The sequence below is a fragment of the Urocitellus parryii genome, chromosome 15 (assembly GCF_045843805.1).
Source record: "Urocitellus parryii isolate mUroPar1 chromosome 15, mUroPar1.hap1, whole genome shotgun sequence".
NCBI lineage: Eukaryota > Metazoa > Chordata > Mammalia > Rodentia > Sciuridae > Urocitellus > Urocitellus parryii.
Window position 1 is genome coordinate 9,589,358 of NC_135545.1, and position 15,384 is coordinate 9,604,741.

The following is a 15,384-nucleotide window of genomic DNA, read 5'->3' on the forward strand; positions in this document are numbered from 1 at the left end:
CCCCTTCCCCACCTCCCACCAAAGAGAAAGTGTGAAGCAGAGGGCCCGGGGCTAAATTTAACTGTCCCAAAGTTGGATTCCACTGCTGAGTCACAAGAAAGGCTGCTCTGGCCTCCAGCCCCCCTTCCCAGGCCTCAACCCCTTTCGCCTCCCCCCCCACCCCGCAGTGCTGGGGCTTGGCAGGAGCCAGGGGGGTAGGTCCTGGGTCACGGAGCCTCAATTGGCCCCTCTGGGCAGTGGGAGGGCTCCTCTGGACCTCGTTCACACTGTTCCCCAGGCTCCACCTTTTTATTGGGGGTGCAAGTTAAGATTCTCAGTTCCCGCGGTCTGGCACCGCAGTGTTCTGAGGGGTGCTGGAAGGAGAGTTGGGGTGTTGGCTCTTGAGGGGTTAAAGCTGGGAGGCGGGAGGAGGGCTGGACAAAGGGGTGGGGAGAAAAGTAGGAGGCCTCAGCTGCAGAGAAGTGGCCAGAGGCCCAGGGGACAGTCAGGGCAGGCAGACATGCAGCCAGGACTCCGGGGCCTGGACAGGGTCTGCCAGGCCCCGTGACAGGAGGACCCCGTGCCCCGGCCCGGGGAAGGGCCATGGTGCTGTCTGCCCAACATGTCAGCCGAGGTGCGGCTGAGGCGGCTCCAGCAGCTGGCGCTGGACCCCGGCTTCCTGGGGCTGGAGCCCCTGCTCGACCTTCTCCTGGGCGTCCACCAGGAGCTGGGTGCCTCCGATTTGGCCCAGGACAAGTATGTGGCCGACTTCTTGCAGTGGGGTGAGTGCTGCCTGTGTGGCCCCCGTGGGTGGGGCGGGGACAGGGGCCTGGCTCTTAAGGAACGGGACAAACTTGGAGAGATCATGCATGGAGGCCCAGAGCTTGGACCTGGGTTTTGGGGCAACATGCCCCTACCCGCTGTGCCACCCTGGCAGGGCAGAGTAAGGCCAGCAGAGGCCAGGGCAGCCGTGACTCAGAGCCATGGCTGGGGAACCATGGCAGGCTAGGCTGGGCCTGGCCTCTGTTTTCTTCCTGCTCCTTCTGCCCCAGTCCAGAGCTAGGACATGTTTGCAGCCATCTCCTAGGACCCTCTCCCCCAAATGGCTTCTATGGCCCTCTACCCTGGTTCCCAAAGTGCAGGGGTTAGCCAAGAGGGATAGCATGGGCAGCTGCCAGGGGTGTAGCTGACAGGCAGGTGCTCGGCGCCAGCCTTTCCAGCTGCCCCAACAGGTGCCCAGGCACCCGAGAGGGTGCAGTGACTCACAGGCCCTGAGGAAGAGCCAGCTCTGCAGACAGGCGCCACTAGATCCTGTCCTCCTGGTTGAGGAGGAACAACTTGGGGTTGTTCCCTTTCTCCCTGGGCTCTGTGATGCCACCCTATCCCCCTATATTGGTCCCTGCTAGCCTGGGTGGGCCAACCCGTGCTCCCTGCCAGCTCCTGCCTCCTTTGGTGGTCCTGTTTCAGGGCCTCTAACCCTCTAGCTGTCCTACAAAGACCCTTCTCAAAAGGTCTTCCCAGGACCTGGGGACAAGTCTGGGGGAAAAATGCCCCAAGGCCAATTTCCTGCCCCCATGCAACACCCAGCACAGTTTCAAGCTCTCTTTAGTTGTTGTCACCTCAATACCTTGTCGCTTTGTCACTCCACATGCCTGTTCCCCAGTGTCTTGCTGTTGGCCCTTGGCCTGTGTGCCCTTCTTGGTCATTGCCTGAACCTTTCCCAACTCCCTTTGGTCCCCTATCCTTCTCTTTATGATTCAGGGCCTGCTCCTCTCCTCCTCTCCCATTTCACAGATGGGAAGGTGGAGGCCAAAGGCTAGGCCACTCAGTCTCTGGAAGACCCTCCCCTCCCCACCCCTTTCCTCTGTGACTCTCTTGGTCTCCCTTTTACCGACTGTAAAGCTGGCTGGCAGGGTAAACTGAGATCTGGGATGGGGGCAGGGGTCTGGCTCTCCTGGAAGAAGCAAGTCCTTTTGTGGCCTGAGCTGCATCCTGCAGCCCCTCCCCTGCCAGGCTTCCAGGGTGGGGGAGGGGGCCTGGGTTCCTGCTGCCTTAAAAGGGCTCAATGTCTTGGCGCTCTCCTCCCTCCCTTGTCCTCCCCTTGGCCGGTTCTTCCCTGTGGGCCCACTTTCCCTGAACCCCCTCTCTCACCTCCACAACCTACTCAATTTCCCCTCTTTAATGCCCATACCCATCCCTTTTCCACCCTGCCTGCCAGGTTCTGGCTTCTTCCACCCTGTGGGAGGCCAGGCCTCCCTCTGAACCTCCCACTGTCCCTGAACCTCGGCCTCCACTCCTGGCCAGTACCCCTTGCTGCTGAGCCTTTCTAGCTGGAGCCTTCCTGCTGCCTTCCGGGAGGACTGCTGGACGCCCTTCCAACTGTGCCCCAGCTGTGCCTTGGCACTGGTGTCCCCTCTCTCAGGCCTCCTAGCTCCAAATTCTGTTTCTCAAAATGTGCTTCGAGAAGCACAGCACCTCATCTAGACTGCTGGACACAGCTGCAGCTCTGGGTCATAGCCAAAGACATACAAAATGAAAAGTTTGGGATTGGGGACGGGGACCGCAGACAGCACCTTAATCATCATCCAGAATGAGGGTGCAGGGCCTGAGGCTCGGGGGTCTGGAAATGGGCAGTCTCTGCACCTGCTCTTCAAGGCTTCCGCTCCGGGGCATGTGCTGCCCAGCTCTTCCCACCTTGCATCCTCTGGCCCAAGCCCTGTGCCAAAAACAGGTCCCCAGGCATCTCTCCTCCACGGGAGGGTCCCAGAACATCACATGGTGTTTATGTGGGAGAGCTACAGTGGAGCTGAGGGGCAGGGAGAAGGGGAGACTGAAGGACAGACCCTTGTCCATCCAAGTGACCCTCTGTTCTTCCACTACTGCAGCGGAGCCCATTGCAGCGAGGCTTAAGGAGGTTCGACTGCAGAGGGATGACTTTGAGATTCTGAAGGTGATTGGACGCGGGGCATTCAGCGAGGTGAGTCCTGAGTGGCCCTGTGGGCCAGCACTTTATTTGCTGTGGGTGGGGCACAGGAGCTGGAGCAGGGCCTGAGAAATTGATGAATGGACTGAAGGTTAGAACCTAAGACTGAGCCTGGGCTGGAGGCGGGGCTTGAGGCCCAGGGGCGTGGCGTGGCCACTGCAGGGTGAGGCCGCAGCTGGGTGAAGATGGTGGTGGAGTCTGGTCCAGGCCCTTTGTTTTTCCCAGTCATCTGGGCTACTGTCAGTCCCTGTGTTTCCGCCTGCAGGTAGCAGTGGTGAAGATGAAGCAGACGGGCCAGGTGTATGCCATGAAGATTATGAATAAGTGGGACATGCTGAAGAGAGGAGAGGTGGGGGCCCGGGCTGAGGGTGTGGGGGGGAGGGTACGGGATCTGCTCTCCTGGCCCTTAGCTCCTCCGGGTGTCACACAGGTGTCGTGCTTCCGAGAAGAGAGGGATGTGTTGGCAAATGGGGACCGGCGCTGGATCACGCAGCTGCACTTCGCCTTCCAGGATGAGAACTACCTGGTGAGTTCCGGTGGGGAGAGGAAGTGGCCGGCCTGGGGCGGCTGCCCCTGCACGCCTGTGAGAGTGTGTCTCGGTAGGAACGCGTCCCAGGTAGAGGAGGGGGTGGGAGGTGATGTCCTCAGTGCCCCTTTCCTGGCGATTCTGGGTGTTTGTGTGAAGAGCCTGTTGGAGGGAACTTCCCTGGGGTGAGAGCGCTCTGCAGCATTTCGGCGCAAGGCCTGCGCTGGGAGTATCTGGGATCTTCTGAGCCTTGGGAGGTCTTTTTTCCCTTAGAGTCTCTGGGAGGGGGAGTGGATCTGTCCTGGGACATCCTGGGAGGGTTTCTGATTTGGCCTTGAAGATCTTTAGGGTTTCTCTGGTATGGGGCTGCGAGGACTCTACTCAGGAACGGGTGGCTCTGGGAGTCCTTGCCTCTGGGGATCAGAGATTGGTGCCTAGGGAGGGCTACTGATTCCCATGACGCGCCCCCTCTCAGTACCTGGTCATGGAGTACTACGTGGGCGGGGACCTGCTAACGCTGCTGAGCAAGTTTGGGGAGCGGATCCCGGCCGAGATGGCGCGCTTCTACCTGGCCGAGATTGTCATGGCCATAGACTCAGTGCACCAACTGGGCTATGTGCACAGGTGGGCGTGGCAGGGGCTGAGGGGCAGGGCCTGGGCGGGGCCCTGAGAGGGACAGCAGGGCTTGTATGGGAAGGGTCCTGGAAGATGGAACCTAGAGCTGGCGGGTCTACAGAAGGACCGCTTCACCTCTGTTGGGGCTCACTGGGGGCGGGGCCTGGGAAGTGAGGTCCAGAACGGCAGAACCCTCACAGGGGCGGAACCCTAGGTGCAGCACTAGGCAGAACTGCCCAAAGGGGCGGAGCCTGGCCAGATAAAGACTCAACCTTCTTCCCTCTTCCCTCTGCATAGGGACATCAAACCGGACAACATCTTGCTGGACCGCTGCGGCCACATTCGCCTGGCAGACTTTGGCTCCTGCCTCAAACTGCGGGCTGATGGAACGGTGAGCAACTCCGCCCACCAATGAGCGGACGTGGAGGTGCGATGTGGGGGCGGGACTAAATTTAGAGGCTCGAGAAGGAAGGAAGCTACCCTGGACCAAGTATGTCCTCTAGCGCGGGGTTGGACAGGTCAAGGAGGTGGGAGGGGAGGGAGCACACATTCGGTTAGGAGGTGGTCAGGAGCACTGCTCTGGTCCTGTTGGCACAGGTGCGGTCCCTTGTGGCTGTGGGTACCCCGGACTACTTGTCTCCAGAGATCCTGCAGGCTGTGGGCGGCGGCCCTGGGACCGGCAGCTATGGGCCTGAGTGTGACTGGTGGGCGCTGGGTGTGTTCGCCTATGAAATGTTTTACGGGCAGACGCCCTTCTACGCCGACTCCACGGCTGAGACTTACGGCAAGATTGTCCACTACAAGGTGAGCTCAGCCACAGCGACCCGTTGCCGCTCCACAACTGCTCCCAGGCCACCATCTCTTCTTTCACTCTTCCTCCGAGCAGGAGCACTTGTCTCTGCCACTGGCAGACACTGGGGTCCCAGAAGAGGCTCGAGACCTCATCCAAGGTCTGCTGTGTCCCGCGGAGATAAGGCTAGGACGTGGTGGAGCAGACGATTTCCGGAAGCATCCTTTCTTCTTTGGCCTTGACTGGGAGGGACTTCGAGATAGCCTGCCCCCCTTTATTCCGGACTTCGAGGGTGCCACCGATACTTGCAACTTTGACGTGGTGGAGGATGGGCTCACTGCCATGGTGAGCGGGGGCGGGGTAGGTATCTGCAGCCCCTGTTCTGCTGAGGGAAGCTCCCCATCCCCCTTCCATAAAATTGGGGTAATTACAGTGCCTACCTCTGGGGTTCCGAGTCGTTCATTCCCTAGAGTACCTGCTGTGCCCACCCAGTGCTCGGGACCCAGTCCAAATGGGGAAGACAGTCCAGTCCCCGGAGTTATCAGGGCTGAGATGGAGTACAGAGGGCTGGGCTCTTGACCCAGAGGGAAGGTGCTGGAGGGTTTCCTGGAGGAATGAGAGGAGAGAGGCAAGAGAGGAAGCTTCCTTCCTTCCTTTGTCCATCTCGCCTTTTCTCTCTCTCTCTTTTTTTTTTTGGTACCAGGGATTGAACCAGGGGTGCTTAACCACTGCCACATCCCCAGCCCTTTTATTACAGACAGGGTCTGGCTGAGTTGCTTAGGGCCTTGCTAAGTTGTTGAGGCTGGGTTTGAACTTGAGGTCCTCCTGCCTCAGCCTCATGTACCACAGTGCCCAGCTGCCCTTTTCATTTTTTATTTTGAGATAGGGTCTTGCTAAGTTACCCACGCTGGCCTGGAACTTGAGATTCTCCTGCCTCAGCTTCCTGAGTAGCTGGGCCTGGTGTCAGTTTAACAAGCTGCCCCAGAATCCTTCACTCAGGCCTGGGGGCCCTTCTATTGGGCAGTTCTGGAGACATAGCACTGACCAAGTCAGCTCTGGCCCCTGCCCTCATCCACTTACACCCCAGAGAAGGCTGTGATTAGAGTGTGGTGAGGGCCTTGAAGGGGAAGCAACAGGCAACTAGAAAAAAATGATGGGGAGGTCATTTTAAATGATCCTGGAGTTGGAGCACACCTAAGCCATGACAACAAAGACAACTGTTGGGCCATGATGACCAGCAGTTGTCAGGGACCAGCCCTGGTAACTGCTGGTCACATCTGTGTATTCCTTGCGTAGGAAACACTGTCGGACATTCCGGAAGGTATGCCTCTGGGGGTCCACCTGCCTTTTGTGGGCTACTCCTACTCCTGTATGGCCCTCAGGTAAGTGCACCTGTGCAGCATGTGAGGTGTAGGAGGGTGCCGGCCTGCAGAGGCCCCAGGAGGAGGCTCAGGACCACTGTGTCCAGGCTTATTGGTGACCTGTGTGTTTGTGGGATCAATATTCTTTTTGCAGGATCATTTTAGGACAAAGCACTCTTAGGAACCCTAAAGTACTTTACCATTTTAGATTCAATTGCAAAATCTTAGAGCCCGTAGGCTTGGTCTTCCAGAATTCTGCAACCCTAGACTTTTACATTTCTAGTACTCAGAGTCAGGGGTAAAATAAGCTTGGAATTTTACAACCAATTTTAACAGAATATAGTCATGTAACAATAAAGCCTTTAAAAAGCATCAATTATATAAATGAGACTGCTTATCACAAGTAAATTAAGAAATAAGATTAAGGAAAAGGAAGCTTGCGTCTGAGCCCATCATTCAGCGACATCTCTGGCTCGAAGCTGGCAAACATGTTTATCCACCGTGAGAACAGGTTGCTTCCTAATCTGCGAACGGCATCCCTTATCAGTCATGAGCATGTCTAGTCTCCTCCTCACTGCAGGTCAGGTCAGGTCAGGTCAGGTCAGGTCAGCTTTAACACGTCCTGTTACAACCCAGGCTGCTACAAACAGCCAACAGGTTGGTCTCGGAGCTTGTCCAGGGTACATAGGTCCTTGAGGCATATTCCCATGGGAGAGACTGCTGGTCAAAGGATGCCACTTTTATTGAAAGTTCATATTCTTAGGAGATCTCTGCCCTACACCCCCTCCCAGCAGCTGAGCATGAGGGGGTGTCCTAATAGCTTCAGTCACAGTCTGGGGAATCCCACATCCAGTCTTATGACCACATCTTTGGAGGTGCCCAGAACTTGGCAGGGTCTTCCTCATTAGGACCCCTTCCCTGTTCTGAGGTCCTAAGGAGAGAGGTATGCAAAGGTGATGGGGTTAAGGGAGGGAATGTACAGACCCTGGAACATGGTGTCTGGGCCCCGTTTCCATAGATACGAAGGGGCAGCTCCCAGGGGCCTGAGGCCACATGCAAGACAGAGAAGGGCCTGTCAACTCACCTGACAGTTGGTCCCCCCTTCACTCCCCCTCACCCCTGGTTGAACCAAGGGCCAGCTGCCCCATGCCCTCAGGCCATGGGTTCCCAGGGCTTGGCAGCCTCTTGGGTAGGAAGGAGTCTTCCTCCCCTCTTCCTCTTTGCAGGGACAGTGAGGTCCCAGACCCCACACCAATGGAACTGGAGGCCCAGCAATTACCTGAGCCACGTGTGCAAGAGCCCAGCGTGGAGCCCAGGGTGTCCCCCCCAGAGGACATGGTGAGTAGCTGAGGAGAGGCTGGTCAGTTGCAGCAGGAGGGACCCGCTGGCACTTGCCAGGTGCCTTGTGCCTCTGGGAATTTAGAGGACAGAAACAGACAAAGCAGCAGAGATAAGGTCACTTCAGTCAAGAGATGGTCCCTATGAGGACATCAAAACAGGGCACTAACTCTGTGTATGCGTGGGGGGCTCTGAGGAGCCTGAGCCGAGCATTGGTGAAAGAGGCAGGGCCACCCATAGAGAGAAAAGTGTCCCATGGTCAGTAGAGAGAATATCAAGAGCAGAAGCCCTGAGGGGACCCTGCCGGTTTATCTGAGGCTGATTTGTTCTGAAAAGTGACAGGAGGGTCAGTCATATGGCTGCATGGGTACATGAGGGGCGGGTGCAGAGACCAGCAGGAAACAAACCAAGCAAGGCCTTTTGGTAAAGCCACCTTGTCCTGGGGCACTGGGAACTGGAAACATTGGATCAGAGAAAGGACATGGTCAGTCAAGCTGAGTTTTGAGAACAGCTCTTTGCTTCCTGTGTGGACAGGAGGGGACTCGCTGAAGCTATGGGGATTCTAGAGACAGGGTGACGGTGGGGAGTGGATAAGCTGTGCTCCAGGAGGCACAGGCGGCCCCAAACCCAGTCCCCACCCACAGGCTGAAGTGGCAGATCCAACTGCTGCCCCCGCGGCAGAGACAGAGCCGGAGGTGACCCTGCGGGAGCTCCAGGAAGCCCTGGAGGAGGAGGTGCTCAGCCAGCAGAACCTGCGCCTGGAGCTGGAGGCCATCCGCACGGCCAACCAGAACTTCGCCAGGTCGGGGTCGGGGCACAGGGTCCCCGACACCCTTGGCACTCTGCAGCCCAGACCCCAGTGGGTCACGTTTCTTTCCTCATGTCAGTCAGCTACAGGAGGCCGAAGCCCGGAACCGAGACCTGGAGGTGCACATCCAGCAGCTGCAGGAGCGGCTGGAGTTGCTGCAGACAGAGGGAGCCGCAGGCGAGTCCCTCATCTGCCCCCTTCCGGGAGGGCGCGGGGAGGAGGTGGGCCAGCGAGGGGGACAAGTTGGGGGAGGAAAGGGGCCCAGGCTGGGGCACGCCGCGCCACCTCCCTTCTCTGCCCCTTCACGCGCCATACGCCTCTCTCTTCTCCTTCCAGCTGTCACGGGGGTCCCCAGTCCCCGGGCCACGGATCCACCTTCCCATGTAAGACCCCTCTCTTTCCCCTGCCTCAGGCCTGCTAACCCCCCTCCCGTACAGATTTAGGGCTCACCCTCAGTTCGGGCCTCTCATCAAATCCCTCCGGGGATCTCCCTAGATTCCTCCCCCGACCTCGACTTTCCTCACTCTCACCCGCCCCCCCCCCTGCCGAAGGAGGCAGGGCTAGGCTGGGCTCCGATCGGGTCACCTGTCCCTTCTCTCTCCAGCTAGATGGCCCCCCGGCCGTGGCTCTGGGCCAGTCCCCGCTGGTGGGGCCAGGCCCCATGCACCGCCGCCACCTGCTGCTCCCTGCCAGGGTACGTCCCACGCTCTCTCTCCGCCGCTGCCTTGCCCCGGCCTCACTCCACCCACCCCAAGCCACCACCGCTTAGCTGCACCCCTTCGGGGCTTGGCCTCCGCGGGAAGGGAGGATGCACAGGCAGCCAATCAATACAGGCCGCTAGGAAGCGGCCAATGACGAGCTGCGACAGGATTTCTGGCTGGCCAGCCGAGAAGCCACTGCTGCCAGCTGTAGGGGGTGTGGGGCGGGATTGGAGAATTGAGGACCCTTATAGGCATAGGCGGGTCGGCTCTCAGGAACCAATCAGGCCGTCCCGAGTGCTGATCCCGCCCTCTCGCCCGTAGGTCCCTAGGCCTGGCCTATCGGAGGCGTGTTCCTTGCTCGTGTTCGCCGCTGCTCTGGCTCGTGCCGCCTCCTTGGGCTGCATTGGGTTGGTGGCCAGCGCAGGCCATCTCGTCCCAATCTGTCATCGCCCGGGAGCCACCTTCGTCCCCTGAACCCTAGACCTCAGGCTCGGTTAAAGGGTTGGGTGACCCGGGCTCGGCCTAGAAGCTGCTCCCACCGCCTCCCAGTTCATACCGCTCCGAGCGCGGGTCTTCGCCCAGCTCCAATCCTGTGATCCGGGCCCGCCCCCTGGCGGCCGGGAAGGGAGGAGCCGGATCCTTGGCCGGCGAATGGGGTTAGCGAGGGACTTGCAGCCAGGAATGTTGTTGCTGCTGAAGCTGCTGCGGCTGCTGCTGGGGGGAGTTGCCGATCACTGCTTTCTTCTGGGCGGGTTGACCCCGACGTGGATGGGCAGATCGCGGTCCAGAGAAGGCAGCCGACCGGAGCTCAGCCATCCTCGACCTGGATAGGCAAATCGCGGTCCGAGAAGGCAGCCGACAGCTCAGCCATCCGATTTTCACCCTCCACGCACCTGCCATCTGTTAGCAAACCACAAATCCTCCCTGTGCATGAACTCCTATTCTCCCCGGAACGTTCTACCGCAGCGAACGTTCGGCGTCACCTCTGCCTGCTCCCTCGGGAACCTTTTGCTTTTGCCAGCCCCCCTCCCCCCTTACGTGCGCTGCTCTAGGAGCCACAGCTGGCTCCGCCCGTCTTGGTGGTTTGGATATTTATTGCCTTTATCCTCCGACTTGCTGACAGCCTCCAGGACCCCATCACCCTAATCCACGTTTTGGATGCACTGAGACTCGACATTCCTCGGTATTTATTGTTTGGCCCCACCTAGGACCCCCCACCCCCGACCCTCGCAAATAAAAGACCCTTTCGTCTGCCTTGAAGCTCTGGACTCCGCGGTGTAGCTGTGTACGCGTTCTGCGGAGGAGGTTGTCCGGTGGGCCAATCAGAAGGCCAGTAGGGCTGGCCAATAGCTTGGCGGGGAGCTAGCGGGACGCAAAGAGGACGAATCAGGGAGGGGGAAGGAAAAACATGAGGGGCGGGACCTCGGCATCCAGCCAATAGGACATGGCGAGCGGGCCACAATGAGGCACCGCCCCCCCAGCTGTGGCTCAGCTGTGCCACCCAAAGGGTTGAGGAGAAGGGGGCTGGGCAGGCTAGCGCGCCGCCGTCCTTCTTCCACTGCGCCTGCGCAGGCCACGCGCATCCGCTCCTGGGACCTACGCTTAAGAAAAGTTGCTGCAAACTTTCTCCCTGTTTCGCCCGCCCCTCCTCCCTGCCAGACCCGCCCCCCCTGCGGAGCCGGGAATTCCGAGGGGCGGAGCGCGCGCCGAGATGGGAATGGGGGGGCCTTCAGAGGACCCTGGAGACGGAGGCGTGCAGAAGCTCAGTCTCCGGACGGAGGTGGCTTCGCGCCCTTAGCTCTCCTGGACGGACCGTTACCTTCTCTGTTGTCCCGATGGGGAAATTGAGGCCCTGAGCCAGAGGCACACGCTGGGGGCGGGGGGGGGGGACAAAAAGCGCGGCCAGAGGCGGAGGGAAAACAAAGGGAGAATCACGGACAGACGTAGAGGGGGACGGACACACAGAGACAGAGACCCAAGTGTAGATCTGGGGTCTGGCATTCGGGGGGCAGGGGGGTGTGTGGCGAGAAGATCGGGAAGCGCTAGGCGGGGGCAGAAAGAGGGGACGGGCGGGGGAGGGGGCTGGTGGAAACCCGAGGGAGGAGAAGGAGGGAGGAACTTCCCAAAGTTGCAAAACATGGCTACCTTGCCTGCCGAGCCGAGCGCGGGGCCGGCGGCCGGTGGGGAGGCGGTGGCGGCGGCAACCGAAGAGGAGGAGGAAGAAGCGCGCCAGCTCCTGCAGACTTTGCAGGCAGCCGAGGGTGAGGCGGCGGCGGCGGCGGCCGGGGCCGGGGCGGGCGAAGCGGCTGCGGGAGCGGAGGACTCGGGGTCCCCGGGAGTCCCTGGGTCACCCCCGGAGGCCGCTGCCGAACCGTCCACGGGCCTCCGCTTCTCGCCGGAGCAGGTGGCGTGCGTTTGTGAGGCGCTGCTACAGGCGGGCCACGCTGGTCGCTTGAGCCGCTTCCTAGGCGCACTGCCCCCGGCCGAGCGCCTACGTGGCAGCGACCCGGTGTTGCGCGCACGGGCCTTGGTGGCCTTCCAGCGGGGCGAGTACGCCGAACTCTACCGGTTACTGGAGAGCCGCCCCTTCCCCGCCGCCCACCACGCCTTCCTGCAGGACCTTTACCTGCGCGCGCGCTACCAGGAGGCCGAGCGAGCCCGCGGCCGCGCGCTGGGCGCAGTGGACAAATACCGGCTGCGCAAGAAGTTCCCGCTGCCGAAGACCATCTGGGACGGCGAGGAGACCGTCTACTGCTTCAAGGAGCGCTCCCGCGCCGCGCTCAAGGCCTGCTACCGCGGCAACCGCTACCCAACGCCGGACGAGAAGCGTCGCCTTGCCACGCTCACCGGTCTCTCGCTCACGCAGGTCAGCAACTGGTTCAAAAACCGGCGACAGCGCGACCGGACCGGGACCGGCGGCGGCGCGCCCTGCAAGAGGTGAGGGGATCCGGGAGGCGCAAGTCCCCCTTTCCCGAGGACACCAGCCTCCAACTCCCCGTGCCCACTGCTGGAGTCTCGTGCCCACTGCTGGAGTCTCGGCGCCGGGCTTCTTGGAACTTCCCGCTCACATCCTTAGGCCTCCGAGATGCGTAGGGACTAAGCGTGGATGGATCAGGCCCACGTCCTCGTTCCTCTCCTCTGGGGACCTCAAGCGGAGGCCCGGAGACCTCTTCTTCCCGCTGCTGCACTCAAAGTTCCAAATCAAACCCCCCTGTGTTCGGGATCTCTGTGGGGCAAACAGTGCCAAAATGAGGGCCTCTAAAGGGGATGGGGGAGGGGCCCTTGCCCACCCTACCCCGGGTAGGGGTGGTTTTCTGGGCGCTTTCGCAGCCCGGGCCTTCCCTGACCGTTACTCTTACCCACCCCCACGCCCCCTCCAGCCTGAACAGCGTGGTCCGGCCCCTGCCTTTGTTGTGAAACGTGAACCTTCCCCGGCTCCGGTTTCCCTGTAACCCAAGCCCTTCCCCTCCCACCCCGTGCGCACCCGGCCTCGCTCTCCTCTGACGCCTCTTGGGAGGGACGCTGGGAACTGAGCAGGCAACTGCCTCCTCTCTGTCCAGGCCACGCGTCTGCCTACCCAGGGGACTTAGGGGAAGCCCTGGTGCACAGCCCTGCCCAGAGGCAAACGCCCCGGAAAGCAGGCTGTTCTTCAGGTTGCTCCAGGGTTAGCTTTCCCGCTGTGGTGGCTACCAACGCAGGGTCCTTGGGTGGCCTTGGGATGATCTATGACCCCTGAAATAGTCCACAAAAGCTGGGGCTGGGGCAGGTCGGGAAGCAGGGGTCAGCCCCTGCTCCTGAGAGAATCCTGCCCTGGGGGATCACAGCTAACCACCCTTTCTCCCTCCAGCGAGTCTGATGGGAACCCCACTACTGAGGATGAGTCCAGCCGAAGTCCTGAGGACCTGGAGAGAGGGATGGCCCCAGTGGCTGCCGAGGCCCCCACCCAGAGCTCCATCTTCCTGGCAGGGGCCACCCCTCCCACTCCGTGTCCCGCCTCCCCCTCCATCCTGGTAAATGGGAGCTTCCTGGCTGCCAGCAGCTCCCCAGCAGTTCTCCTCAATGGCAGTCCTGTCATCATCAACAGCCTGGCTCTGGGAGAGGCCTCCAGCCTGGGGCCCCTACTGCTCACAGGAGGAGGGGGTGCCCCTCTACCACAGCCCAGTCCCCAGGGGACCAGTGAGGCCAAGACCTCCCTTGTCATGGACCCTCAGACTGGGGAGATTCGGCTGGAGGAGGCGCAGTCTGAGGCCCTTGAGACCAAAGGAGCCCAGGTGGCTGCTTCGGGGTCAGCTGGAGAGGACATGGCAGGGCCCCTGCCCCAAGTGGTACCTGGCCCCCCACCAGCTACATCCTTCCCTATGCCTCCAGGACCGGTGCCCACTGTGGCTGCCCCCCAGGTGGTGCCACTCTCCCCACCCCCCGGGTACCCCTCGGGCCTGGGGCCCAACTCCCCACTATTGAACTTGCCCCAGGTGGTGCCTACCTCCCAGGTGGTGACCCTGCCCCAGGCTGTGGGGCCATTGCAGCTGTTGGCAGCTGGACCGGGCAGCCCTGTGAAGGTGGCAGCTGCAGCAGGCCCTGCCAATGTACACCTGATCAACTCCGGGGTGGGCGTGACTGCCTTGCAGCTGCCTTCAGCCACTGCCCCAGGTACTCCCTCCTGCCTCCCTACGGCCTGGATGCAGCTTGGGGTAGGGATGTCACTGGGTTCTGGGAGGAGGAAGCATCTCATCCCTGGTGTTTCCCTGTGCCCTCTGCCAGTGTGCCCCAAAGTTTTTGCCACACATCCTGAGGGAGCCATTTGCCTGCCCTCCAGCAGCTTCATCTCTACATGCTCTTGGTCAGCTGCTTCCAACTCTTACCTATTTCCTCTCCCCACAGGAAACTTCCTCCTGGCCAACCCTGTGTCTGGCAGCCCCATTGTCACAGGTGTGGCCGTGCAGCAGGGCAAGATCATCCTCACAGCCACCTTCCCCACCAGCATGCTGGTCTCCCAGGTCTTGCCACCGGCCCCCGGCCTGGCCCTGCCCGTGAAGTCAGAGACAGCCATCTCAGTACCTGAAGGAGCCCTCCCAGTGGCCCCCAGTCCCGCCCTCCCAGAGGCCCACAGCCTGAGCACACTTTCTGCACAGCAGCCAACACCACCCACTGTGGCCACCTCTGCAGCCAGTCTACCCTTCTCCCCGGACTCTGGCCTCCTGCCCAGCTTCCCAGCACCCCCGCCAGAGGGTCTGATGCTGTCACCTGCAGCTGTGCCAGTTTGGCCGGCAGGGCTAGAGCTGAACACAGGAACAGAGGGGCTGCTAGATGCAGAAAAAGGGCTGGGAACACAGGTTCCTCACACCGTGCTGAGGCTGCCAGACCCTGACCCTGAGGGGCTGCTACTGGGGACCACGACAGGGGCTGAAGTTGATGAGGGGCTGGAAGCTGAGGCCAAGGTCCTGACCCAGCTACAGTCGGTGCCTGTGGAAGAGCCCTTGGAACTGTAACCCGCTCAGCTTCATCACTTCTTCTGACAATGGTGCTCAAGACGCAGGGACAGTGCCTGGGTTGGCAGTCTGGGGATCCAACACATACTACATCCCTCCAGCCTGGGTGGCCTCTCCAAGTCCTAGAGGTGCCAGGGAACATGCTATCCACTCCCTATCTAGGATTCTGTCCCTCTCTGCACGGGAGGCCTCTGTTACAGCCCTCTTCTTGCTGTCCTGCCGTATGTATGGGGAATTTGGGGGCCTGATGCGGGCTCTGCTCTCCTCCACCTGGTACTAGCTGTGAGCTGAAGACCCTGCGGAATGGCCAGATCTCCTGCTCCCTCTTCTCCCTAACACACTATTAATAGCTCCACTGATACCCCATGTTCTCAGAATGCTTGGAATCCGAGGGTGGAGGACAAAGTTTTGGGCCCAGAGACTGATGGACCCTTACCCATGCTTCTCCCTTCTTGCTAAGAAGGGGTGCAGGTGTAGGCAGAGTGGGGTCTCCCCTTCACTCCTCTGGACTAAAGCCACATCACCTCTAGCCCCAGACCAAAGATTCCCTTGTCCCCGGGGCAACCCTGACCCTTGTGTCTAGTTTGTATCCTAAATCTTTATTTTTCTAGGATATGTTATGCCTCCATTTCAATTAAAATAAAGTTAACAGAACCACCAGGGCTGTGGGTCACCTTCCAAACAACTTGCCCAAAGGACAACTGAACAGCAGCAGCCCTGCCTGAGAACATGGCTCTCTGACCATGCTTCCTAAGAAGGGGGCTTGAGTCCAGGCTCATGGGCTGAGGAAGGTG

General features: G+C 60.4%; 2 protein-coding genes and 1 long non-coding RNA gene across 10 annotated transcripts; 2 read left to right on the top strand and 1 right to left on the bottom strand.

Annotated features, from left to right (window-relative positions):
• Positions 1-264: 264 nt before the first annotated feature.
• On the top strand, positions 265-10,361 carry Dmpk (DM1 protein kinase). 6 transcript variants are annotated; one of them, XM_026403748.2, is made up of 15 exons: positions 265-761; positions 2,797-2,956; positions 3,228-3,311; positions 3,393-3,488; positions 3,964-4,112; positions 4,401-4,494; positions 4,701-4,907; positions 4,990-5,253; positions 6,190-6,275; positions 7,481-7,592; positions 8,237-8,394; positions 8,480-8,577; positions 8,737-8,783; positions 9,005-9,094; positions 9,423-10,361. In XM_026403748.2, exons 1-15 carry the CDS (start codon positions 583-585, stop codon positions 9,573-9,575), a joined length of 1,977 nt encoding a protein of 658 aa, XP_026259533.1. In that variant the 5' UTR covers positions 265-582; the 3' UTR covers positions 9,576-10,361. The 6 variants fall into 6 exon arrangements, with proteins under 6 accessions (XP_026259533.1, XP_077649087.1, XP_026259532.1 ...); XM_077792961.1 differs by having other exon boundaries at positions 9,009-9,094; XM_026403747.2 differs by having other exon boundaries at positions 268-761; positions 2,865-2,956; positions 4,990-5,238.
• On the bottom strand, positions 9,991-11,334 carry LOC113193310 (uncharacterized). Its single transcript, XR_003302124.2, has 2 exons — positions 11,247-11,334; positions 9,991-10,463 (listed from the first exon to the last, which is right to left on the bottom strand). It is a non-coding gene; the product is annotated as an uncharacterized LOC113193310 (long non-coding RNA).
• On the top strand, positions 10,456-15,234 carry Six5 (SIX homeobox 5). 3 transcript variants are annotated; one of them, XM_077792959.1, is made up of 4 exons: positions 10,456-12,038; positions 12,949-13,111; positions 13,574-13,751; positions 13,983-15,234. In XM_077792959.1, exons 1-4 carry the CDS (start codon positions 11,239-11,241, stop codon positions 14,588-14,590), a joined length of 1,749 nt encoding a protein of 582 aa, XP_077649085.1. In that variant the 5' UTR covers positions 10,456-11,238; the 3' UTR covers positions 14,591-15,234. The 3 variants fall into 3 exon arrangements, with proteins under 3 accessions (XP_077649085.1, XP_077649086.1, XP_026259525.1); XM_077792960.1 differs by having other exon boundaries at positions 13,592-13,751; XM_026403740.2 differs by having other exon boundaries at positions 12,949-13,751.
• The last annotated feature ends 150 nt before the right edge of the window (positions 15,235-15,384 follow it).